This window comes from Dendropsophus ebraccatus, chromosome 9 (genome assembly GCF_027789765.1).
Source record: "Dendropsophus ebraccatus isolate aDenEbr1 chromosome 9, aDenEbr1.pat, whole genome shotgun sequence".
Lineage (NCBI taxonomy): Eukaryota > Metazoa > Chordata > Amphibia > Anura > Hylidae > Dendropsophus > Dendropsophus ebraccatus.
The window spans coordinates 36,225,404-36,252,298 of record NC_091462.1 but is presented as its reverse complement, the minus strand read 5'-3'; the positions used below and the strand labels follow the sequence as shown (position 1 = coordinate 36,252,298).

The 26,895-nt window shown below is 44.2% G+C and overlaps 1 protein-coding gene across 4 annotated transcripts in view; it reads left to right on the top strand.

Moving 5' to 3' along the window:
* The first annotated feature begins 3,343 nt into the window (after positions 1 to 3,343).
* LNPK (lunapark, ER junction formation factor) overlaps positions 3,344 to 26,895 on the top strand; it is a 49,951-nt gene continuing 26,399 nt past the window's right edge. For 2 of the 4 annotated variants that reach the window (XM_069982996.1, XM_069982995.1), the window contains exons 1-5: positions 3,351 to 3,528; positions 19,518 to 19,590; positions 24,632 to 24,673; positions 25,977 to 26,164; positions 26,727 to 26,785. In XM_069982996.1, coding sequence (XP_069839097.1) covers positions 19,564 to 19,590; positions 24,632 to 24,673; positions 25,977 to 26,164; positions 26,727 to 26,785 — 316 coding nt within the window. In that variant the 5' untranslated portion in view covers positions 3,351 to 3,528; positions 19,518 to 19,563. Of the gene's footprint in view, positions 3,529 to 19,517; positions 19,591 to 24,631; positions 24,674 to 25,976; positions 26,165 to 26,726; positions 26,786 to 26,895 lie in introns of all 4 variants that reach the window. The other 2 variants (XM_069982997.1, XM_069982993.1) reach the window with 2 other exon arrangements.

Genomic DNA, 26,895 nt, shown 5'->3' with positions numbered 1-26,895 from the left:
AGGTCTGTATCTTTGTTACAGATGCTTGTTGTGACTTTACTTATTAGCGAAAAGACATGTAAGAGATATAATCATTAAGACCATTAGGTCGCATTGAATTTAGCTGAAAAGTCCATTGCGCCTCTCTTTGCAGTAGTTTCTTGTCATAGTTCCCTCTCATATTTGACTTCTGAACCACTTCTATCCCATTTTCCTTCATGTTCTTGGAAAAAGTGTGCTGCTACGGGGGTACCATGTTTATTTTTAATGTCACCAATGTGTTCACTCAGTCTTTTCTTTAAAGACCTGAATGTTTTCCCCAAATAATTCTTTGGACATGGGCACGTTAGTATATAAATAACTCCTCTAGTGTTACAGTTGGCAAAGTCCCGTATCTCATATTTCTGCCCAATGCTGCTACTTTCAAAACGTCTTTCCCGGTGTTATATACTGCACTTTTTTTCTTTATTGCTCCATTTTTTGCTGGAAAATAGCTTTGAACCAGTCTATCTTTGAGGTTACGACCTCTGCGATACGTGATTTGGGGTCTATCGGGTATAAACCGATCAATCACATTGCCCAGTTTCAATATTGGCTAGTATTGGGACAAAATTTGTCTCACCTCCTTGGATTTCACATCGAACGTGCCAATGATTCGACTTATCTGGTCAGTGTCATCTGTTTTTATCTTAGGTGTGAGGAAATCATTTCTATTTTTTTGCAAGGCCCTCCAATAAACACTTCTCAACACCTTTTTAGGGTATTCCCGTTTAAAGAGTCACTGTCCTATTTTTTTTTTTTGCAGAAATCAATAGTCCAGGCGATTTTAAGAAACTTTGTAATTGGGTTTATTAGCCAAATCTGCCATTATCTGCATGTAAAAAGCCTTTTCCCAGGTCCCCCCCTCCTTCCTCTTTTTCATCCACTCCCAAAAATCTGAAAATTGTGACTTGTTGCAGGAGACGTACCCTGTCTGCTCTAGGGAGAGGGGAGGGGGGAGGAGGAAGGAGGGAGTTAGCCGGCAGCAGAAAGCAGATAACAGAGGATTACAGGCACGGAGCTGGGTGACAGCTGTAATCCGAGCTCAGACAGGTCACTGGTGATGGTCAGAACAGATAACGGGTGAGGGATTTGTAGATTAACTCTTTGTTGTCCTGTTTTGGTCTTTTCTTTAGCTCTCTCCATAGGAGAACAATGAAGACAGGGGGGAGAGCTTCAAACTGCTTTTTCATGATAAAAATGCATTTTTCGGATAATAAACCCAATTACAAAGTTTCTTAAAATCGCATGGACTATTGATTTCTGCAAAAAAAAATTTCACGACAGTGACACTTTAAGTAATCTGTTCCTTAGGTCCATTGCTTTCTCTTTGAATTCAGTTATTGCAGTACAGTTACGCCATATTCTGTAGTACTGGCTCACTGGTATGCCAGCTTTTAAATGTGCACTGATGTATTTAATTTGCCATTGGGCATGACCTGTATGTTCAAATCTAAAAACACAATCTCACTGTAAGGCTATGTTCACACTACGTAAAACTACGGCCGTAGTTTTGTGGTGTGGACAATGCCTTGTGTGCAATGGGATCCCGGTCGGAGCCTACACACATCGTATGCACTCCGGCCGGGATCTATGCGGCGCCGGAAAAAACTGACAGGTCAGTTTTCTACGACCGGAATTCAGTGAATTCCGGCCGCAGAAAGACCTGTCAGTTCACACAGTGAAGTGAGCGGCTCAGGCCGCTCGCTTCACTGTGGGCTATGGAAAGCTCTGATGCTGGCGCCCGCTGATGCGCCCGCATCAGAGCTCTGCGGCGAAAGATCATCCGGCCGGTACTTAAGTACCAGCCGAGATGATCCTGCCAGAGACCGGCCGTTCCGTGACCCGGCCGGGGTCACGTAACACCCGGTCTAATATGTAGTGTGAACATAGCCTTAAAATAGGTGAGCTGTCATCCGCGCCCTTTAAAATCTTGCATACCAGTGGGCCAGTACTACAGATTACGGCGTAACTGCACTACAATAACTGAATTCAAAGAGAAAGCAATGGACCTAAGGAACAGATTACTTAAACGGGGATACCCTAATAAGGAGTTGAGAAGTGCTTATTGGAGGGCCTTGCAAAAAATAGAAATGAATTGCTCACACCTAAGAAAAAATTAATAAAAAGTGATCAAAACATCCGATCTTCACAAATATGGTACTAATAAAAACTAGAGATCATGGTGTAAAAAAATGACACCCCATACAGCCCCATAGGTGAAAAAAATTAAACCGTTACAAGTGTCACAATAGGCCCATTTTATTAATAATTAATTGCCAAAAAAAAGGATTTTTATAAAAAAAAAATATATATAACATTAGAGAATCTGTGTAAACCTGCATATGGTTGTGTTCGGACTGACCTATAGAATAATGATATCATGTCACTTTTACCGTATAGTGTATTGCGTAGACATAGGAACCCCCTCAAACGTTACCATATTGCATTATTTTTTTACGATTTCACCTATTTATATCTTCTTACTATTCCTGTAAAAAACAAGCCCTTACACGGCCTGTAGATAGAAAACTGAAAGTGCTAGAGCTCTTAGAAGGGGAGGAGGGAAAAACGATAACACTAAGATCAAAATTTAGGAGGTCCACTGGGTCATTTTGGGCCTGGTCCTCAAAGGGTTAAACTTCTTGAAGACACTGCGCAAGGTAGACACAGGAACATTCAGGCTATATTCACGCGCCTGTTGTTCTGTCCGCAAAACCAAAACCAAAGTTATTCAATGGCCCCGTTCACACGTCCATCCGTGCCGCAAAAAAAGGACATATTTTAATGCGGACCATTTTTTGTGGCATGGATCACTAGGGTAAGTCAGTGTGAACATAGTACTTTGTAAAGCACTGAGCACTATGGATGCACATTCGCAGTGCGTGCCGTGGCCGCAGGCGTCACTACAGGTGTGTGAATACAGCCTTAGGTCTTTGGAGATGTACTTGTAGCCTTAAAGATTGCTCATGCTTCCTCACAAAGTGGCTTCTCAAGTTCTCAGACAGTTCTTTGGTCTTCTTTCTTTTTTCCATGCTCAATGTGGTACACACATGGACACAAGGTAATAAAACCTGTCATAGTAGTTGTTAGGTTACCTGACAAATGTTGTTTACAGGTACTACATGGTGCACACTGGCAGTGCCATTTCTCCCTGTGTACATTACACCACATTGAGGAAATTCCCTCACTAGAACTAACAAAGAGCGTCGAAATCCATCTGCTCGTCCACACACTGGTCCAGGCGTCCTACACACGTGACCCGCACAACCCCGTTCTCAGCCTCTCGTAGCCTTCCCGCCCTTTTTAAAAGCGCCACGTCAGGAAGCGCACATGTGACACGCCTTCGCTGCGTGATTGGTCGCTGAGTGCGCCGTGCGTGTGACGACAACGTTTGGAGGCGTGGAGGGCGGGGCCGGCTTTCTTGTGGACGGCCGTCGCTGTATGAATAGTTTGCAAGTGAAGGGGAAAGAGGAGGCGTCGGCTTTGTTGTAGCCCTGTCACTCGCAGGTAACGCTGGCTCTGCGCTCCGGAGGACGGTGACCGGGGGTGGGCTGTGGAGAGAGCCGGCTCTGGTCTGGCGGAGGCCTGTGGGATGAGCTGGCTGCTTCTCCTCAGCTGTATAGCATGGTGTGGCCGTATGATAGCTTCACTCGTGTCCTGCCTGCCCTCATAATCATCGTGTGCCCTGAGGATTAGTCTGTCACCTGGCCTGCAGTGTAGTCAGTGCTCTACATAGATGTCATTCACCCCTATAGGCGGCCATTTATTCTGACTGGGAATGATGACTGGAAGTCCATAGAATAAGCACTACCTTATGTCCTCCTCAGCTGTGGGGATCCCTACTTCATACACTCACCCTATAGCAGTGTCCTCTGACTCATGCTTTTCTGGCTGTTGCAAAACTGCAACAGGGTAAGATGGGAATTGTAGTTTTGCACCTGCCAGCCTCAGCTTGGGGAGCATTGTCTTCAAGGGATGTTCCATAATGTGTGCTATGTGGGAACTGTCCACTGCTTATAAGATTATTGAGATGTATGGCAGTGTACATTGTCTTGTCTGCCCTTGCATAGACTATGAAGGTGTTGCTATACACATGGTGATAATATAGGTTACTGTATGCACAGTATTCTGCCAGGCTGAGGCGGCTGTATTGTGGGTTTCATCCACTGTCACTTAGACCATCTTATTGATACATGATGCCGGGGTGGGAAAGAGTCAACTACAGGGCAGTCCTGTCCATAGGTTCCAAGTTATACCGAATGTGACAGCCCTAACACTTTCAAATTCAGTATAAACCAGATGGACCCGGGAGGCAGCATAAAAAAACGTTGTCAGGTCACGTTGAAAGGGAAAAATGTGGAAGTCTGGGGTCACTATCTGTTAGTGTTCTATGGATGTGTTTATGATGCCATTTGCGCCCTGATTTTTACTGTAAGAGCCAGTTCGCATGGAGTAAAAGCGGCGGAACTCTCGGTTACGCAATCCCACCCACCTCAGTGTCCTACAGTCTGTCTATGGGGAGGGTTTTTGTCAACTCTGTCCCATAGACAGACTGTATGACAGTAAGGCAGACGAGAATTCCATCGCTTTTATTCCTTGTGAACTGGCCGTAAGGGTGGGTTCACAAGTATCGGATTTCACACTGTGAGTCCCGCAGCAAAATCTGCCGCGATTCCCAGTGCTGTCAGTTTGTATGGGTTTACATATCCGTGGTGGACTTTTCATTTTTGTGTGAGAATGTAAATCCCCCCTTAACCCACCGCTGACTAGTCAATACTTTACCCCTCTGCGCTCTGGCCTGCTTTTGTGGCTCCCTGAAATCCCGCTCAGCCAATCAGTGTGCTTCCCTGCCGCAGTCACCGATTGGCTGAGCGGGAGGTTTGGGAGCCACAGAAGCAGGCTCCGGTAAAGTAATCAATGGTCAGCGGTGGGTTAAAGGGGGCAACAGGGTTTACATACTCGCAGCGAAATGAAAAATCCGCTGCGAGTATGTAGACCCATGCAAACTGACAGTATTAGGAATTCCCAGCGGAACTCACAGCATGAAATCCACTTCGATTCCACTACGTGTGAAGCTGCCCTAAGAGAGTAAAGAAGCAAATGTGTGCAGTTTTCTTCTTTAATAAACAGATGAGACCGGTTCCAGTCATGTACATAGCAGTGCTCTGTGCCAGAGACTGTTCAGCAGCACCTGGTGTGAAATCTAAGACAGAAATAGCGCCTCTTCAAGTATGAAAGGGGTTATCCAGGCTACAAGATAACAGCTGCTCTCATTAAAGGAGAAGTCTGGCGAAATTTTCGATTAAAGTATTGTATTGCCCCCCAAAAGTTATACGGATCACCAATATACACTTATTACAGGAATGCTTATAAAGTGCTTTTTTTTACCCTGCACTTACTACTGCATCAAGGCTTCACTTCCTGGATAAAATGGTGATGTCACTTCCTGGATAAAATGGTGATGTCACGATTCGTCTCCCAGAGCTGTGCGGGCTGTGGCTGCTGGAGAGGATGATGGCAGAGGTACACTGGGCACTGGAGGGACACTGAGCATCCCCCTGCCATTATCCTCTCCAGCAGCCCCAGCCAGCACAGCTCTGGGAGTCGGGTCGTGACATCACCATGTTATCAAGGAAGTGAAGCCTTGGTGCAGTAGTAATTGCAGGGGAAAAAAGCATTTTATAAACATTTCTTGTGATAAGTGTATATTGGTGGTTTGCATAATTTTTGGGGGGCAATACAATACTTTAAATGAGGCTTCACAGGTTCTTTTGCATATTCATGTTTCCCAGGGAGCAATGCACCTAGGATTTCACTGCATTGAGTGCTTTAACTGGCAGCTGGCAGTGTTATCGTTTGGCTTGTACCAGTGCAGGATTTGTTGATTCAAAAATCAGTGAACCAAACTTAACCTGTTAGACCGTTTTTGGCCCATTTCTTAAAGTGACTGTACCACTAGGCCCAGGCTCCGATCTTCATTCAGCGATGTCGTCTTCAGCCGAATCCCTCCGAGCGTCCTGAGTGCCGGCCGCCCTCTTCAGCGTCATCGGCTGCTCAGCCGCGATTGGCTGAGCATAACTGTGCTCAGCTAATTGCGGCTGAGCATCTGATGACGCTGAAGAGGGCGGCCGGCCCTCAGGACGCTCAGAGGGATTCGGCCCGGCCGTCCGAAGACTACATCGGAGACTAGTCGGCACATGACAGGTATGTATAGCGCACCACACTTCCGGGTACACGGGTGGGGGTGGTGGGACACGGGGAAGGGGGCCATTCACAGACATAACATTACATTACAAAGTTGTATAACTTTGTAATGTGTGTTGTTCTGTCAATAATTCTTTACCGCCGCACTACCTCTTTTAAGAATCTCTGCTTGCAGCGTCACTAGCTCACCAACAGGTGCTGGTCTGTTGTTTCACACATCTTCCTGCATCGTCATGTCCTGGCAGGAAATACCTGTGGGCATTTTTGAGCTGTGATGTGAAGTTGCAGGATTGGGAGCTGAAGAGCGGCGGGGGGGTTCATGGGAGGTGGTGGTGCTGGGGGATGGGAAGCATAGCTTTTTTTATTATGTCTTGTACACCCTTCCTGCCGGGGATGTTTACATTTTCCTGGAGTTCTTTAACATCACTCTGCAGGCTCCAGGTGTTGGGAAAAGATGGATCCAGTCCTGGGAAACTGGACAAATCCCTGCTCAAAAAATCATTGTATGGCGTGATATACATTGTCACATGTTTATGCTAGTTTCTTTCACTTCCCAAGTCGCTACAATTAGAGATGAGGAGCTGCACGAAGCAGAGCAGCACTGAAAGGCCCCGTTCTCACTGAGCAAAGGTAGCGGAATTCCGCGACGGAATTGTCCGCCGCGGAATGCCGCTAGCCTCCCGCTCATAATGGGAGTCTATGGGAGGCGCGCTCCTGCTCTGTACGCACTGAAGAATGCTTGATGAGTGGAGTGCAGATCTTACGAAGCGCTTTGCTTTGTTTACATCTGTGATTCGCTCATCTCTATCTACAGGCTCTATTGTAAGGGTGGTATTACACGGGCTGAGCAGGGCCATATAATACCTGTAAACGAGCGCCGATCTTCTAGATCGTCGCTCGTTTGCTGGGCCTATTACACTGCCAGATAATCGTTTAACAAGAGCTGCAAGGACATTGTTTCCGATGTCCTTGCAGCCCTTGCTAAACTGGCATACATTACCCATCCACGTTCCAGGGCTGCTCCTGCTGTCCGCTTCTCCCCGTGTCCTGCGCGCTCCAGCTTCACAGTGGCCTGTCAGCTGATAGGCCGCTCAGCCAATCACAGGCCCGGACCGCCACTGCCTGTGATTGGCTGAGCGGCCTATCAGCTGACAGGCCGCTGTGAAGCTAGAGCGCGCACGGGACCCCGGGAGAAGCGGCCGGCAGGAGCAGCCCTGGAACGTGGATGGGTAATGTATATCGTCAGTCGCCGGCTGCACACCGCTATTAGACGCAGCGGTGCGCAGTCGGCGCCGAACAAAAATAGGTTCTAACCTATATCAACAATCAGCCGATGATTGTTGTCATCTGCTGATCGTTGCATTTATTACACGGAGCGATAATCGGCCGAATCGGGCCGATTATCGTTCTGTGTAATAGTATCTTAAGACTGTGGATTGGTCTCCTGCAGCAAGCCAGGGAGTGAACCGATCAGCCATGTGCTTCTCTAAGCTCTGTCCAATAGTTGTGGGGGGTCTGAACAAACAGACCTTGATTAATCAAAACCTGATATGTCTGTGTGATGTCAAGGTTTTTTTTTTAATTTTTATCCTTTTATTGCCCCCCCCATTTCTTAGTCTACATGTGATTTGGTATCCTTTGATTTTTAACTTTGATATCCGAAGAGCAGATCTTGCATAGTCCACTGTTCTAGCTGTTGTGTGAATGCAGACCTACAGGCAGTGTTTGGTTCAGTATTTTGCATCATCAGGTTTTTTTTCTTTTCTTTAAGATAAAACGAGAAGTGGCACAAACAGAAATATTTGGGCTGGAAGAGGCTTCACTTGTTTAAGATACTACTTTTGCTTACATTTCCTTATACTTAATAGTGACTAGATAGCGTTATGTAGCAGCAATGTTAGACCACTTTTACTCTGAATTATTCGGGTCACTACTTTGTGTCCATATTTGTGAGCCAAAACAGGAGAGAGCTATGTAATATTACCTTAGTTTTTCTCTTTGCAGGTTCCACATCTGTTTTTTGGCATGCGAATGGCGATGTATAATATTGACCTAATACTGCTATGTGAAAGTGACCTCAGAGGGACAGGCTCCACAGCAGTCTATTCCCTAGCTGCAGGACTTAAGAGAAATCATAGCGTTCGGGCAGCGTAGAGCTCCTGACCGCTTACTTTCAAGCCTGTTATGGCCGCAACACGTGGCTGCAGGTCTGATCTGAAATAAAAGCATCATAGATCCTTGTGAATTACTTAATAATCTGACCCGTGATCATTCTGGGACCTGCAGCTGTAATATGGGTGCAATAAGGCTGCATCTTGTGTTCCTCAATGCTTCCGAAACAATGTCCCCTATTTTTTTTTTCACCAATAGGTACACAATGTTTCCAGGACTATTGGCAACATCGCACAGCTATTGGTGGCCCTATTACAACCTTGAGAAACTGGTTCACTTTCTGTAGCATTCAGCACTATTTTTGTGTCGTTTTCACATTATACCATGCAGCAAGAAACTGTACATTATCCTTATTTTGCGGATTGGTGTGCAATACTTATATTATGCAAAAAATGCAAAAAATTTTAATCAATGTAATTTTTGTCATTGCATTTCAAGGGCCGAAACACTTGTTTTTCCATCTATGTAGCAATATGATATAGCAGATCTTCATTGTGGCTCATAGTCGTCTCCAGAGAACAGTAACCTTTCGACATCAGTATTCCCTAATGGTACATGGGTATGAGTTCTCTGAGACAACTCCTCTAAGCTTCAGTAGCCTAAAGCAGGAAAGCCCTCATCCGGCTATGTCCCAATGTATGTACTACTGCTCTTACTAGAAAACGACTCCTGGCACCCTGTGCACGTTACATCACTGTTGAATGCTGAGTATGCATATTTGTTGCCAGCCTTGAAAACTTTATGGCTTTTATTCATTGCTTGTGAAGAACGTGGCTTTAATTTGCATGTGTCAAATCTCATTGGGGATGAACCTAGGCTTTAAAGGAGTATTACACCTTAATAAAGCCTCATTAATGTGTTTTCTGATGAAATTCCAGTATTTGTTCAGAACATGCCTTTTTACCAGTCCTCTGAATGGGAGGTGCCTTTAGGATACTAGTACTCTGTACTCGTGGCGCACTTATGATGTACAGATTTCATTGGGACCAGCTGACCAATGTGTATGGTGTATGATCGATTTTCCCATTCAGGTTAGGGAGAGATTTATTGAGGGTTGAGGTGGGGGAGAAGCATTGCACTGATGACATGTGGCTCAGGCAGTGTGAAAGTGACGGGTTACCTTTTATATATGGGTGTCTATAAGGCTTCTTCCGAGTCCTTTTCTATTCTGAATACTTTGCAGTATCAGCTACAGATTGTATAACCCCGAGCTCTGAATGAGAAACTTATAAAAATTGGAGATCCGAAATAAAGATAACTGTAAAAATCCATATTTAACCTGCATTTTATAAGGATGTGTAGTATGGAAGTGCGAGAGATGCTTTAGGGTTTTTGTGTCCTGTGTTACACACCTAGATGTCAGCTGCTTTCCGCCAACCTGTATTGCCTGGAGTGTTCTCGGCTGAGAGGAGCTTTGTCCCTCCCATTTGACTGGGTAATTTCATTTGCTTCAGTACATAACACTGGTTATTAATGCAAATATCAATCAATTAAGCAACTTCAGGTGTAAATTATGGAGACTTCATCATCTGTTTGTATACAGTTGCCCAGCAGATGTTGACCATGCATGAACTATCTCTGCAAGTAGTTTAAAAGGATTCTGCCATCATAGAAGTTTATGGAATACCTTATAAATATGCACAAATTTCTAATGGGTGCTGATCTCAAGGAAACTTCAGGCGTGTATTCTTTAACCCCTTAAGGACAGAGCCTGAAATGGCCTTAATGACAGAGACAAATTTTATGAATACGACCAGTGTCACTTAATTCATTAATAACTTCGGGATGCTTTTACCTATCCGGCTGATTCTGAGATTGTTTTCTCGTGACATATTGTACTTTACATTTCTGGAAAATTGAAACTTTTTTGCTTATACAGAAAGTGGTTATACCACATAAATTATATATTAAATAGCATTAGCAACATGTCTACTTTATGTTGGCTGCATTTATTAAACGATCTTTCATTTTTTTTTAGACAATAGAAAGCTTAAAACATTAGCAGCAAATTTCCAATTTTTCAGTAAAATTTTAAAATCAGATATTTTTAGGGACCTGTTCAGGTTTAAAGTGTATTTGAGGGGCCTGTATGTTATAAAGCCCCACAAAGCACCCCATTTCAGAAACTGCACCCCCCACACTCTGCAAAAGCATATCCAGAAAGTTTTTTAACCCTTTAGGGGAGTCACAGAAATAAAAGCTAAGTGTGTAAGAAATTTGAAAATTTTTATTTTCTGTGCAGAGATTTTATTGTAATCCAATATTTTTTATAATTATAAACCTATTACCAGAGAAATGCACCCCAATATTGATTGCTCCGTTTCTGCAGTTTATAGAAATACCGCATATGTGGCCCTATTGCGCTATTTGACGCAACCACAAGCCTCAGCTATAAAGGAGTGCCTAGTGAATTTCAACGCCTCAGTTATATTTGGTCATTTTTGACCGTACCACTTCAGGTTGGCAGAGGCTCTGGGGTGCCAAAACGTAAAAAACACCCCTAAAGGGACACCATTTGGAAAACTACACCCCTCAAGGAATGTAACAAGGGGTGCGGTGGACATCTGGACCGATCTGGACATCTGTGGCGATAAAGCGCCAAGGGGGGCGCAGGACTAGCCTCCAAAGGGAAGAAGCGCCAATTGGCTTTTGGAAGCTGAATTTCACTGGAAAGGATTTCAAGGGCCATGTCGCCCTTACAGAGCCCTCGTGCTGCCAAGACACTGGAAACCCCCCACAAGTGACCCCATTCTGGAAACTACACCCCTCAAGGAATCTAACAAGGGGTTTAGTGAGCATATGGACCCCACTGGTGATGGGCACAAATGTGGAACAATGTGACGTGAAAGGGAATATTTTCATTTTTTCACTTTCATGGCACAAATGTGCCAGTCATCAAGGGGTCCATATCCTCATTGCACCCCTTGTTAGATTCCTTGAGGGGTGTAGTTTCCAGAATGGGGTCACTTGTGGGGGGTTTCCAGTGTTTTGGCAGCACGAGGGCTCTGTAAATGCGACATGGCGTTCATCATCCATTCTAGCCAAATCCAACCTCCAAAATCCAAATGGCGCTCCTTCCCTTCGGAGGCTTGCCCTGCGCCCACATGGCGCTTTATGTTTACATGTGGGGTATTTACGGACTCGGGGGAAATTGCTCTACACATTTTGTTTTTTTCCCCTCTTTTAACCCCTTGTGAAAATGATAAATTCAAGGCTAAACCAACATTATAGTGTAAAAAATGTAATATTTCATTTTCACGCCACATTGTTCCACATTTGTGCCCGTCACCAGTGGGGTCCATATGCTCACTACACCCCTTGTTACATTCCTTGAGGGGTGTAGTTTCCATAATGGGGTCACTTGTGGGGGTTTTCAACTGTCTTGGCAACACAGGGGCCTTTTGAATGCAACATGGCCCCTCGAAATCCATTCCATCCAAATCCAGCCTTCAAAAACCAAATGGCGCTCCTTCCCTTCAGAGGCTTGGCGCTTTATGTCCACATGTGGGGTATTTCCGTACTCAGGGGAAATTGCGCTACACATTTAGTGTTTTTTTTTTTTTTTATCTTTTAGCCCCTTGTGAAAATGAAAAAATCATGACAAGATTAATGATTTAGAGTAAATATTTTACAAAAATTACACTAAATGTTGGTCTAGCCTTGATTTTTTCCATTTCCACAAGGGGTTAAAAAAGAAAATGAACACAACGTGTAGGGTAGTTTCCCCTGAGTACGAAAATACCCCACATGTGGGCGTAATGTGCCATATGGGCACAGGGCAAGCCACCAAAGGGACAGAGCGCCATTTAGAGGCTGGAATGGAGGATGAGGCAATGTCGCAATTACAAAGCTCCTGTGCTGCCAGGACAGTAGAAACCCCCGACAAGTGACCCCATTCTGGAAACTACACCCCATAAGGAATCTAACAAGGGGTGCAGTGAGCATATGGAACCCACTGGTGACGGGCACTTACGTAGAACATGTGCCAAGAAAATAAAAAATACCATTTTTTTTATTTTCACGGCCCAAATGTGGCCGTCACCAGAGGGCCATATCCCCGCTGCCCCCCTTGTTAGATTCCTTATGGGGTGTAGTTTCCAGAACTGGGTCACTTGTGGGGGGTTTCTACTGTCCTGGCAGCACAGAGGCTTTGTAATTGCATCATGGCAAGTCTCTAATGGGAATGGCGGCCATACCTATTTAGCTGGGGAAAAGGGACAATTCTAATTTATTTAGGGGGATTAGGCCAATTATTGGCTTATAAGGTTGAAAATGACAGGTGTCCATCAAACTCAATCTGTGTTGATCCAGAGGAAGGCAAAAAACCCTCGTAAGGTAGACGACAGTAGCCTCATCACAGGGGAAAAATTCCTTCCCGACTCCATAATGGCAATCAGAATAATCCCTGGATCAACGTGACCCCTGAAATAGGAATAAGGGACAGAATTTAGATAATTTAGAACCCCAGTGACGTGTGGTGCGCCTTGAAGCGATCCAGTATGCAGAGGCCGGGGGGGATCAGGACAGGTGTCACACTGGAAAATGGTGTCCTTCCTGATCCCCCTGTTACGCCACACTCTGCACTTCTTCTGGGATCTCCCGTTCTCCAGTGTGTGGGACGTCACCTGGAAAATGTTGCCCTGGTGCGATACGGTGTCCTTCATATCCAGAAGCGCTGGGTCTGCTCCATGGCTGCTAAATATTAGGGCGCTATTACTACTTCTGATATGTTCGGACCGTGCCGCAAGCTACAGTAGCTCGGGCAGCAAGGGACCGGAAGAGGGGGGTGCTGGTATAAAAGTTATCCCCGAACAGGTGGTGGTAACCTTTATCCAGCAGTGGGGAGGATCAGTTCCCGAACGACCTTCCCACTAACTCTGAGGATGGGGGGGGGGGGGCGCATCTGGGGCTGGATTCGGGTGTCCCTTCCTACATACTCTAAGGGTATGTGCACACTGCGGAATCGCGACGGATAACCCTTTGTGCATTCCACAGCTGGCACCCACCGGCGGAGTGATGCAGGCGCACGTCTCCATCTGTGTCATAGACTTCATTCTATGCACGGGCGGATTCCGCTCTCCGACCAATGTGTTCATTCTTTGGATGGACGATGGAATAGACTGCATAGAATGGAGTCTATGACACGGGTGGAGACACTCGCCTGCATCGGTCTGCTGGTGGGTGCCAGCTGCGGAATGCACAAAGGGTTATCCTTCGCCATTCCGCAGTGTGCACGTACCCTAAATCTGAAAGTGTACCCTGAGGTACTTTCACAGAGATTGTAGAATTTCATACGGTCATCTCTTATTGGGACGGTACTGGCGGAAAAGACGTGTCTGGGGGCAGCGTACGCTACGCTACCCCCAGACACGTCACTGGATGATGAGGATGAATGGAGAAAAGAAGGATCCCCCCCATTCATCCTCACTGGCTGTTTCGGTGTCGGAGGCAATAATAACATATCCCTCTTGACGCCGAAAACACCCTGGGGGCCATCTTTATACAGGGATTGGTATGTGGGATATGTAGTGGTGTAGTGTCAAACTTTATTCAATGTAGTGTTTTTTACAGTAAGTATAAAAAACCTACGCCAACAAAGGAGTTGCTGATAAATGCTGCACTTATGTGCGGCACTTATCAGCAGACCGTGGCAGTAGAATATAGAAAAAAACACCCTACGCCAAAAAGGAGTTGCTGATTAGCAGCGCACTTTCGCGCGATGCAGATCAACACTCAGCGGCGATAGGGTGCGGAAAATAGAAAAAAAAATAAATAAAAAAAAAAACAAAAAACTTTTTCTACATTCTGAACATCCCTGTAGCTGCTGATAAATGCATTACACATATCAGCCGCTAGAGGACAGCAAAGCGCAAAATCCGGAAAAAGACGAGGCTGGAGCCGAAAAAGGCCGATGGGGACCGCCGGAAATAGCCGAAGACCCGACAGACTGAGGACGCCGCGAACCCGGAAGACGCCGATCAGGACCCCGGGACAGGTGAGTAATGTACAAATACCTGCTCTGGACCCCTCAGCTACCTAGCTGAGGGGTCCAGAGCAGGTATTTACTATTTCTGTGGACTCTGATCGCCGTGCCACCGGCCCGATCGCCAGTCACGGCGATCGGGCAGGTGGCACAGTGACCACCATTACTTTTTACAGTAATGGCGGTCGGTGCTGTCCTCGGACAGCACCGACCGCCATTTTTTCCGGGTCATCGGATCACGATGACCCGGAAAGGTTCCGATCGCCGCTATTGGCTGATCTGAATTGATCAGCCAATAGCGGCGATCGTAAGCACGGGGGGGGGTGTTAACCACCCCCCCTGCCGAGAAGCTAAGATGGCCTGCTATGATTTATAGCAGCGATCGGGGAAACATCGGGCGTAAATTTACGCCCTGATGCGTTAAGTACCAGGGCGCGAGGGCGTAAATTTACGCCTGATGTCATTAAGGGGTTAAAATGGGTTCACAAGCCATGTAAAAGGCTCTTATCTGGCATGGCTCTGCTATTCTAAAATAACCCATAAAATATTGGCCTGCAGAAGCGCATAATGAGAAATGATGCCACTGTCCCATACATGGGGTTACAGATTGGAATGAGTTTCCAGTTACATAAATTTCTATGGATCCAATGCATTCGTTTAGGGTACAGTATTTACTGTGGGTTTTTATGCTGCTGGCTTTATACAGTGTTGAGTCATTTTTACACATTTCAGGCTGTGTAAAGTACCTGTGCGTCCAGCATGTTCAATTTAAGTACATGGGCTTATAATAATTAAAAATAAAAATGGATGCATGCCATCGGCTATGTATACGTAATGGCACACTGTCAACGCTGGCTGATGTGAGAAGATAAAAGTAGTTTCCTCGTGTAATGAATCTGGGTGTAGGTATACTTTGAAGCGTTAAACTATACCTGTGACTTTACTGAAAAAAAACAAAAACCTTTTTGCCATGTCGTTGAGACGTGAAAAGTATTGATCGGTTGCAATGTTCAGCCCTTCACCATAGAATGTGCAAGGACAAAAGTGTGTCTAAGCGCTTCTCGCTTCGTTCTCTGTGCGAGCAGCTGAGACAGTCCTATAGACTTACAGTTGGAGTCTGAGTCTGGCATTATCCTCTCCAGCAGCCACAGCCCGCACAGCTCTGGGAGTCGGGTTGTGACATCACCATTATATCCAGAAAGTAAAGCCTTGATGCAGTAGTAAGTGCGGGGGGGAAAAAAGCACTTTATGAGCATTTCCCGTAATAAGTGTATGTAGGTGATTTGTATAACTTTTGGGGGGCAATAAAATACTTTAATAAAAATCTGCGCCGGACTTCTCCTCCTTTGAGCAATCTTCAAGCAGTCGTAATAACGATTTTTCGAACGATTAATCTTTCCATCTAAACGCTGATGGACATAAAAAACAAATTGTTATTTCCATATAGTTAAATGATCGATTGGGTGAATTATCGCTGCGTGTAAAAGGACCATAAGTCATGTGACAGAGAATGTGCTTAGCGCACTCTAATCGCTTTAGTGATCGGTCGGGGTCTGGCTGTTCATGCCCTTCCACACTGACATGTACCACCACTTTGTGTATTCCGTAGATATTGTAGCAAGCACAAACTTCAGATGGGCTTATAATACACATGAATTAAAAAGCAAAACCAAAAATGCCAGGAAAGTGTGATTTTTAAGAGGCCTGTTTTATAGTCAAGAACCTTTTTGCTTTGACTTGCTTTGGTCCTATTAAACAAAACTATGATCTCTATACGGTAAAATTTCAGTGTTTGAACTGTGATACGAATAATATAGTTCCCTCTTGTGGTATTTGTAAACCATTGGGCCTAAGTGGGTTCACACCTTGCATTAATGTCTTTATAAAGAAAAACTGACCCACGTTTTACCACAGATTGCCACTGTTTAGCGATATGGTTAATGCCATAGGGTTTTTAAGGCAGATAGCAATGAATAGCCTTGCTTTCAGCCTGATGCTTATAAATTCACTGAAATAACTACGAGCTAACATACATAAGTCTTAAGAAAAAAATGTTCTGTTGTTCTTGTTCTAAGCTTACAATGTAGTGAAAGCATTTCTCATTATTGTGACTTACAGACAGTTACTTTACACTTGGACGTGTTTTCTAGATGCTGCGATGGGAACCTGACAATTCTTAATAAGCGGTTAACAAATCCAAGTGGGAAAGGATATAATTAAAAGGCATTTCTAACCACAGATCTTTGCTTTGCTTAAACACACTGTCTTTTTTTTCTAGCTATCTTATTTTTTTTATTTTTGGAAAAAGTACAGATTTGTCAAGAATTGTTGAAGTTGTCTTTAGCTAGCCATTCATTTTAATGGCTGCCGGACAGACATGTCCTGAATAGGGAGAGCCTTGGAAGCCACTGCTAGGGGGTAGCAGATTCCCACTAAGGGGTGGTATTACATGGGACAATTTTTTTGGTGATTAAAGGGGTTATCCAGCACTACAAAAAACATGGCCACTTTCCCCCTACTGTTGTCTCCAGTTTGGGTGGGGTTTTGAAACTCAGTTCCATTGAAGTAAATGGAGCTTAATTGCAAACCGCACCTGAACTGGAGACAACAGTAGGGGGAAAAGTGGCCATGTTTTTGTAGTTCTGGATAACCCCTTTAACCCCTTAGCGACCCATGACGTATCTGATACGTCATGGTGCCGCAGGGGGTGTTCAGAGCGGGGTCCCGCCGGGACCCCGCTCTGAACGGCGCTGATCCTGGCTGACACGTGCAGCCGGGCAGTGCCTCTATTAGCCGGCGCGGGTCCCGTTGCCGCGCCGGCTAATTAAGCCTCTAAGTGCAGCTGTCAAACCTGACTGCTGCACTTAGAGGCTTTGTACACACTATCCCTGGCGTCTAGTGGCTCGGATCTCCCCCCCACGATGCGATCGCGGGGGGGAGATCCGTTCTTCTGCCCGTGCCGGGCCTCAGCGTCGGAATGACGCTGATCCCGACTCGGCAATAGATTGCTATGGCCTGCAGCAGGCCATAGTAATCTATGACCGATCTAATCGATCTTTGCTGTGTATATACACAGCATTGATCTCTATGAGAGATCAGTGCTGTCTATATACAAGTCCCCCAGGGGGGCTTCTAGTTACAGTAAAAAAAAAAAGTAAGTGTTTTTATTAATAAAAAATCCCCTCCCCTAATAAAAGTCCAAATCACCCCCCTTTTCCCATTTTATAAATATAAATTAATAAATAAATAAACATATTTAGTATCGCCGCGTGCGTAATCGCCCGAACTATTAATTAATCACATTCCTGATCTCGCACGGTAAACGGCGTCTGTGCAAAAAAATTCCAAAGTGCAAAATTGCGCATTTTTGGTCGCATCAAATCCAGAAAAAATGTAATAAAAAACGATCAAAAAGTCGTATATGCGCAATCAAGGTACCGATAGAAAGAACTCATCATGGCGCAAAAAATGACACCTGACACAGCCCAAAAAATGACACCTGACACAGCCCCATAGACCAAAGGATAAAAGCGCTATAAGCCTGGGAATGGAGCGGTTTTAAGGAACGTATATTTGTTAACAATGGTTTGAATTTTTTACAAGCCATCAGATACAATATAAGTTATACATGTTATATATCATAGTAATCGTAACGACTTGAGGAACATGCATAACAAGTCAGTTTTACCATAGGGCGAACGGCGTAAATGCAAAACTCCCCGAAATCAAAACAAATTCGTTTTTTTTTTTCAATTTGACAGCGCAAATGACTTTTTTCCGGTTTCGCAGCATATGTTATGGAAAAACAATGCCTGTCATTGCAAAGTACAATTGGTTTCGCAAAAAATAAGCGCTCATATACGTCTCTAGGTGAAAAAATGCAAGCGCTATGGACTTTTAAACTTAAAATGGAATAAGCAAAAGCGCAAAAACGAAAAAAGGCTTTGACCTTAAGGGGTTAAGGATCCAGAGTGCCTGACTACTCTCTAACCCTGACATTTACAGTTGGCATAGTTGGACTTGTTTTACATGTTGCTCAAAATAAAACATTATTTTTGGGGTGTGGAACAAAGTGTCTGCATTTCAATTATTTTTTATGGGGAAATTTGCTTTTCTCTTAAGAGTGATTTGGATTACAAGCACAGTCCCGGAAACGAATTTATGACCGTAATCCAAGGAACCACTGTAATTGAAGGGACTTTTGCCTGCACCACTGACCTTGATTAATCTCTGGTGGTGGGGTGGGATAAGCCACCAGGGGCCATGACAAATGTTTGTTTGGGTAGCAAGAAAATGATAACAGGTCATCTTTAAAGGGGTTTTGCAGGGAAATAAAAATACTGTGTACTGCCTCTGTGTTAAAACTACAAACTAGTGCATACTAACCCCCTCGCTCTCCTGCTGTGCGATCTTCCAAGTCTGGCTGTGTTACTGCTCTGCCTGCTTCCGATGTCTGCTCTGGGATTGTGGCTGACCAGGAAGTGGGATGTCATCAGAAACTGGCACAATGGAAGACTGCACACCAGGAGCAGTGGGGGAGCGGATGAGGGGAGTATGTGCTTGTTTTAATACACAGGAAACATTACAAACAGTTTGTGTCCCCAGAAAACTCTTAGGTCTGGCCCAGGCTCGGCTCACGCTAGTGTGTTGCCTTCTGTCACGTTTGTGTTGATGGACAGTATAGCTGACTGACTTCATTGTAAGTCAGTGGAATGTGTCATGAATCTATTAAAAACTGAGACCAGGATAATAACCTGAACGAAAGTTTGTTTCATGATTTCCTATGTGAAGAGGGTGAGGTCCACTTTATGGTTTTGCATGTGATATCTCAGACTTGAATGCGTAAAATGCCTACATCTTAAAATTGTGTATTTTTTCTGTAAGCTCATATATAGCATTATATTATTTGACTTGCCTATAGAAACGACTATATAGTCTGTACATACATACAGTCGGACAGTCCCATTGAAATCTGTATTGAATCCACAATGTGTGATCGTACCTTGCATGCCTTGTCTGTCAAAGTACAGGAGCTACTTCACTATTACCGTTCTGCAATATTATGATAGGGTTGTTGATCAAAATTCTAGTTTTTTCCTAGTGTTAATTTTCTTTTAATTTTGGATATTCTTTCTAGGTTCTGGTGGATTTTACAGCACTAAGGATTTGAATTCGTCTACATTATGGGGGCGCTCCTTTCCAGATGGAAGGTACGTGTGTCGCCACAAAGCGGTTGTCTGTCGTTGCATTGGAAGATCAATCTGCTCATGTTGCCGTAGGATAAGGAGTTTTAGGAAACTACTACTAGGATGAAGCATTTCCTCCACCCATGAACAGCAATGGAACTTTGCCATTGTACACTGGATGTTGGCAATAATTTTCTTCTCTTGAGGCAGCTTAAGGCTGCAGTCACACCTCCTGTGTTCTGTCCGTATAACACGGACGTTGAATGCAAACCCTGATCTTTTTCCCTGGACCGCATGACGGATCAACGTCATGCCGGCTGCGGGGAAACTCCTTGAATTGCCACGGACAGAACACTGGACATGTGAATTCATCTTAAGTAACGAAAGTGCAGATTTAGAAGGGAAAAGTGGGCCAGCTACACTTAGAAACAGGTTAAGCATTCATTTTAAGGGTGTCTGCCTGTAATGGCTGAATAGGTGGACAGATGTAGAATCTTATTTTGGTACTCCAGTTGTCTTATTCCCCCACGGTCAGCACACAAACAGCCCTTGCACTGAATACCAATAAAGCAGGTATTGTGTTTAGAACTCCTAAGAATACCTCAGAATGCAATGTATGGACTGTGTGTGGGTTTACTGTGTGTGGGTTTACTGTGAGGGAATGCAAGGAAGTATATACAGTACATGTGAGAACTAATCATTACAGTAATTTGGGGCATAGGGGACTGTGACAGATAATTGTCTAATGATTCCTTCTCTTTTAAAATCCTGATATCTTGTAGTTTTCATTGTGCCCGTAAACCTGATAAGTTGGTAGTTCCTGTTCTGTAAAAAGTTTTTAACTGTCTCCTCGTTGTCATCACACACAATTACAAAAAGAGGTCCTCCTGCAACCTCTTTGGTTCCTTCGCTGAATGTTCCTACTGCCACCTCTGAGGTGGACTCGTCATGCCAGTGACAGCTTGCTCAGGCAGTTGTTTGCTGCGGCGCTGGCCTGCTTCAGTAAGCGATTGGCTGAGGGCTCAGACTTTTGGTATATGATGTGGGGGTGTCATCTGTTTCAGACTTCCTGGGAGGAGTAGATGGCTTGCTTAGATATGTCTGGAATATTGAATGAGGAGAAATGGACACATTATTAGAGAATATTTCTGAAAGAGATGTTTATGGCTGGTAAGACTATAGCGCTAAGGTGTATGGAGATCCCAGATCACCCACTCTGGCAAAATGGAAATCCATTACTAATTTGGTGGTTCTTTTCTAAAGTGTGGGACGGGTGGTGGTGGTCTAATAATGAACTCCACTCCTAATCAACACAAATCCTACAAAAACGGACATCACTATGTATTAATTCATATTAACAACTTTATTATTCAGAAATTCATAAAATACATACTATAGATGAACTGGTTAAAAAAGAGCCAATGGCTGCACACACAAAAAACAACCACCCACAGGATAAATGAATATATAAATAAGAAGGCGGTCTGATATAAGATGTACACAATGGGTCTAAGTTAAATGATACCCAGTTAGGGCTGGGCGATAATGGCCTAAATCTATATCGCGGTTTATCGTACATATAACTGCGGTAACGATAATTGAGCGATAATTATGACACGCCCCTTTTACAAGCCACACCCACTTGGTTGTGCCAAATGCAATATTTAGTTTCAATAACGTAAAAAAAAATAATAAAAATTAACTGAGCAGCAACCAAGGCTATGTACACACTACAGAACATGTATAGACAGGTATACAGCCACTACAGGATGTGTATATACAGGTATACAGCCACTACAGAATGTGTACACAGACGTATATAGCTATGTACACAATACAGGACGTGTATACACAGGTATACAGAGCATTGTCTACACTGGATACAGCTGAGCGCAGGACTAGCCATGTACAATGTATCAGTCTAGAGCTCACAGAGCATTGTCTACACTGAATACAGCTGAGAGCAGGACTAGCTGTGTACAATGTATCAGTCTGGAGCTCACAGAGCATTGTCTACACTGGATACAGCTGGGAGCAGGACTAGCTATGTACAATGTATCAGTCTGGAGCTCACAGAGCATTGTCTACACTGGATACAGCTGAGCGCAGGACTAGCCATGTACAATGTATCAGTCTAGAGCTCACAGAGCATTGTCTACACTGAATACAGCTGAGAGCAGGACTAGCTGTGTACAATGTATCAGTCTGGAGCTCACAGAGCATTGTCTACACTGGATACAGCTGGGAGCAGGACTAGCTATGTACAATGTATCAGTCTGGAGCTCACAGAGCATTGTCTACACTGTATACAGCTGGGAGCAGGACTAGCTATGTACAATGTATCAGTCTGGAGCTCACAGAGCATTGTCTACACTGTATACAGCTGGGAGCAGGACTAGCTATTTACAATGTATCAGTCTGGAGCTCACAGAGCATTGTCTACACTGTATACAGCTGGGAGCAGGACTAGCTATGTACAATGTATCAGTCTGGAGCTCACAGAGCATTGTCTACACTGGATACAGCTGGGAGCAGGACTAGCTATGTACAATGTATCAGTCTTGAGCTCACAGAGCATTGTCTACACTGTATACAGCTGGGAGCAGGACTAGCTATGTACAATGTATCAGTCTGGAGCTCACAGAGCATTGTCTACACTGTATACAGCTGGGAGCAGGACTAGCTATTTACAATGTATCAGTCTGGAGCTCACAGAGCATTGTCTACACTGTATACAGCTGGGAGCAGGACTAGCTATGTACAATGTATCAGTCTGGAGCTCACAGAGCATTGTCTACACTGGATACAGCTGGGAGCAGGACTAGCTATGTACAATGTATCAGTCTGGAGCTCACAGAGCATTGTCTACACTGGATACAGCTGAGAGCAGGACTAGCTATGTACAATGTATCAGGCTGGAGCTCACAGAGCATTGTCTACACTGTATACAGCTGGGAGCAGGACTAGCTATGTACAATGTATCAGTCTGGGGCTCACAGAGCATTGTCTACACTGGATACAGAGCAGGACTAGCTATGTACAATGTATCAGTCTGGAGCTCACAGAGCATTGTCTACACTGAATACAGCTGAGAGCAGGACTAGCTGTGTACAATGTATCAGTCTGGAGCTCACAGAGCATTGTCTACACTGGATACAGCTGAGCGCAGGACTAGCTATGTACAATGTATCAGTCTTGAGCTCACAGAGCATTGTCTACACTGAATACAGCTGGGAGCAGGACTAGCCATGTACAATGTATCAGTCTGGAGCTCACAGAGCATTGTCTACACTGTATACAGCTGGGAGCAGGACTAGCTATGTACAATGTATCAGGCTGGAGCTCACAGAGCATTGTCTACACTGTATACAGCTGGGAGCAGGACTAGCTATGTACAATGTATCAGTCTGGGGCTCACAGAGCATTGTCTACACTGGATACAGAGCAGGACTAGCTATGTACAATGTATCAGTCTGGGGCTCACAGAGCATTGTCTACACTGGATACAGAGCAAGACTAGCTATGTACAATGTATCAGTCTGTAGAGCTCACAGAGCATTGTCTACACTGGATAGAGCTGAGAGCAAGACTAGCTATGAACAATGTATCAGTCTGGTGTCCAGGCTGTTTGTATCCAGTGTAGACAATGCTCTGTGAGCTAGACTGGGGCAGGATGGCTCTACTGGCACTAAACAAGCTAGGAACAGACAAGGATCTGATCATGTAGGGAGGGCAGAACACGTGTGCCGTGTGGACTATGGGACCGGGCTGAGTCGCGCAGCGCTCCGTGTGGTATCCACGGGACATGAAGGGCCGCATCGGACGACTGGGGTCTGCTCTGCTGTGGCGGGCGAGTTGGGGCCAACTGTGCCGGGGGCTGCTCTGCCATGTGGGGTGAGTGGGGACCCGAGGTGTCGGCCGGCCGGGGGCTGCTCTGCCATGTGGGGTGAGTGGATGACCGCTGTGCCGGGTGGGCGGAGGGCTGATACCTGTGTCGGGCTGGTGGGGGCCGCTCTGCTGTGCCGGGAAGACCGCTGTGATATGCCGGACGGGGGAGGATGGCAGGGGCGCTCTGACACACGGTGCTGGTCTCCTATGTGCAGTCCGTGCATCCCTGCACAGACTGCACATAGGAGGCTTCCTCCGGCCTGTGCAGCGCTTAGGGCTCAGGTAGGAAAATAGTAAAAATACCGCAGATACCGTCCTGGCAAAGTTGAGGTCGGTTAACCGACGCCAGAGACGGTATCGGTATTTTGACGGTATACCGCCCAGCCCTATACCCAGTGGACTATTTTCCAAGAGACACATTGCACCACCCCCAGGCCTACAAAGTGACAACAGTGATTGCATGATGCCCAAATCCTCAATAGTGGCCAAACTGGAGGTGAGGTAAAAATAATGCTGGTGTTACCTGTGGTATGGAAGTGTGCACGTCCCCCTCCAACGCACGTTTTAGCGCTGAGCTTTTTCCAGGAGGTGTGGAAGCCCCTGCTAGCTGCCCTTCTATGTGTGTGTATATATATATATATATATATATATATATATATATATATATATATATATATATATATATATATATATATATATATATATATATATATATATATATATATATATATATATATATATATATAATTTTTTTTTTTTTTTTTCCCCTAATCAGTATATAAGGGTGAGGGAAGTAATGGGAATATCAGTGTAGGAAAGAGACCTTAGGTACAGTACACAAAGTACTGTATAACTTCGTATTGTGTTGAAACTAAGAGGCCCGTGTATAGTTAGTTATAGGGTAGCTTCACACACACTGTATTGTAGCGTATTTTCTGCTGCGGATTCTCTACGTTTGAATGAACCCATAAGTTGGATGTCCAGCTGTTTGTACATGTCTATTCTTGTATGTTATTGTCTTCTGTGATGTACTGTCTTGTTTTTACATGGTGTAAAATAAGTTTTAAAATAATTTAATGGCTGGAGTACCCCTTTTTAATATAGTTTACCCCATTGTTTAATCTTAAGTCAATTTTAGAGAATTATTCATAGTTTTATTTATTTTCCTCTTTAACAGGCAAAGCCTTCCACTGTTGAAGTTTTGGAGAAAATGGAAAAGGTATAATAACTTATTGTCACACTTCCTTCTGTTAGCTGTTGCAAAAAAGACCAAATTTATGAGCGTAGTCTTTGGAGAAATGACTAGGATCTCTTCAGCATTTTATTTCAGAATCTCTTTATCTTAATAACTTGGCTGCTAATATTTATAAGAACTTTTGATCCTTGCTCAGCCCCCATCTTCTGCATGGTTCCACTGAATAAAAAAATTGACATTGGCAGGACATGTATATCATTTAACCAATTAAAACTATATCCTAGACCTATTTATGACACTCCTCAATTAGTAGTGGGAGACTCCAAAACCGTGGAAAGTTATCAGATGAATGTAGCCCCAAGGGCCCTATTACATGGAACGATAATCTGCTAAATTAGGCCGATTCGGCAGATTTTTACACCGTGTAATAAAGACAATGATCAGCTGATGACGACGATCATTGTCTGAATGTTTTTTAGGTAGGACCAAAAGACACAATCTGCCTCAAAGTGCATATCACCACGTGTAATAGCGATGTGTGTCTGATGGCTGACTGTTCAAAAAAAATAACAAAGTTCATACATTACCTCTCCACGCTCCTTGGTGTTCTTTGCTGCTGTCCGCAGCCTTTGGTGGAACTTCAGAGCCAGTCTCTGAAATGTCAGGTGGCTCAGTCAATCGCTGGTCTGTATGGGACATCTGCAGCCAATAATTGGCTGAGCGGCCTGTCACTTCAGAGACCGGATCTGAAGTTCCACTGGAGGCTACGGGCAGAAGAGAATATCTGGGAGTGTGGATGAAATGTATGAAATTTATTTAACATTTTTTAAAGCAAGGGCTGCACAGACATCATTAACTAGCAAACGATCGGCTTGTTTGCTATAGTGATCAGGTTGTCAAATACGGCCCAAAGTATCTTCTAGAAAGGTGTGCATTGGTACAGTTTTACTTAGAGGCTGTCTGGGATAAAACTGTTTAAATCAATTGTCGATTGGCGTGGTGCTGATTCCTTGCTCCCCTGCTGATCAGCTGTCGGGTGCCCACGTTATGGTGAGAACTGAGCTGGAAGAAGTTGGCTCTGCTGGCTGCGGTACATCAGTGCCTAGCGCCAAACAGGCAACGGAGTAAACTACCTCCAGCTCGGTTCTCACTTTAGTGCAGGCACCGAACAGCTGATCAGCAGGCAGCTTGGTTGTCACCCCACCAATAAGCTATTGACAGGCTATCAATTGTTTTATTTTAGACAATGTTACTATAGAAGATAAAATGACTTTCACCTAATTTTTATACCATTTATGATTTTATTTTCTAAACTTAAATCTCTTAGGAAATTCAATCTTTAGAAGAGTTTCAGGAAAAGAACCAGAAATTGCGGAAGATTTGGGTTGGAAGATTACTTCTGTATTCCATAATATTATATCTTCTTACATGTTTCGTCGTTTACTTGTGGTACCTTCCTGTTGGGTTAACGGCAAGACTGCTAATAATTATCCCTTTTTTGCTGTTCCCAGTAATGTAAGTAATTCACGGTTTGATAATTTCAAGTTAAAACAATATTTGACAACGTTTCTATGAGCAAAAACAGTGCAGTGTTTTTGTTTGTATGTATTTTATGGGGAACTCTGAGTAGCCTTTAAAAAAAAAAAAAAAAAAACAACAAAACAAAAAACTGCCAAACAATGCAAGGTTCTTACCTATGTTCACCCCCTGACACACTCCATGTGGTTTTACAGTAGTCCTGCTCCTCTGATGCAGTTTTCTGCCTGCCCTGTATCTCTTGCTGTTCCTCTTTCTGTGCACTGCTGTCAGACTACATTTCCCAGTAGTCTTTGCGGTGAACACAGTTTCTCTCTTGCTAAATGTTCTTCTGTGGGTGGGTGGCCTTCAGTTATTCAAAGTGTATGGAGACCTCTAAGACTATGGAATAAAATGTAGATTTAATTTGTCAAGAGCCTGGTATCAGATTTAACCAGTTAATTAGTTAAAATTGTTTTTGTTCGGTAAAGTACTTATCCTTGTATTATCTAATGTAATTACCTTTTTTTTTTTATTTATTTTTTTTTTAATTTTCATACAGAATATGGTTTGCTAGAACACTGCTGATTGTTTGGTTCTCCAAACGCACAGAAAGGAATAGTAAGTGTGGATCACCTATTTTGGGGAAATTTGTTCATGTCTGTAAAGGAGTCTGCTGCGCCAGGGCCCTTCCATTTGTTCTTGAGTGACAGCTCTAGCAAGTCAAAGTG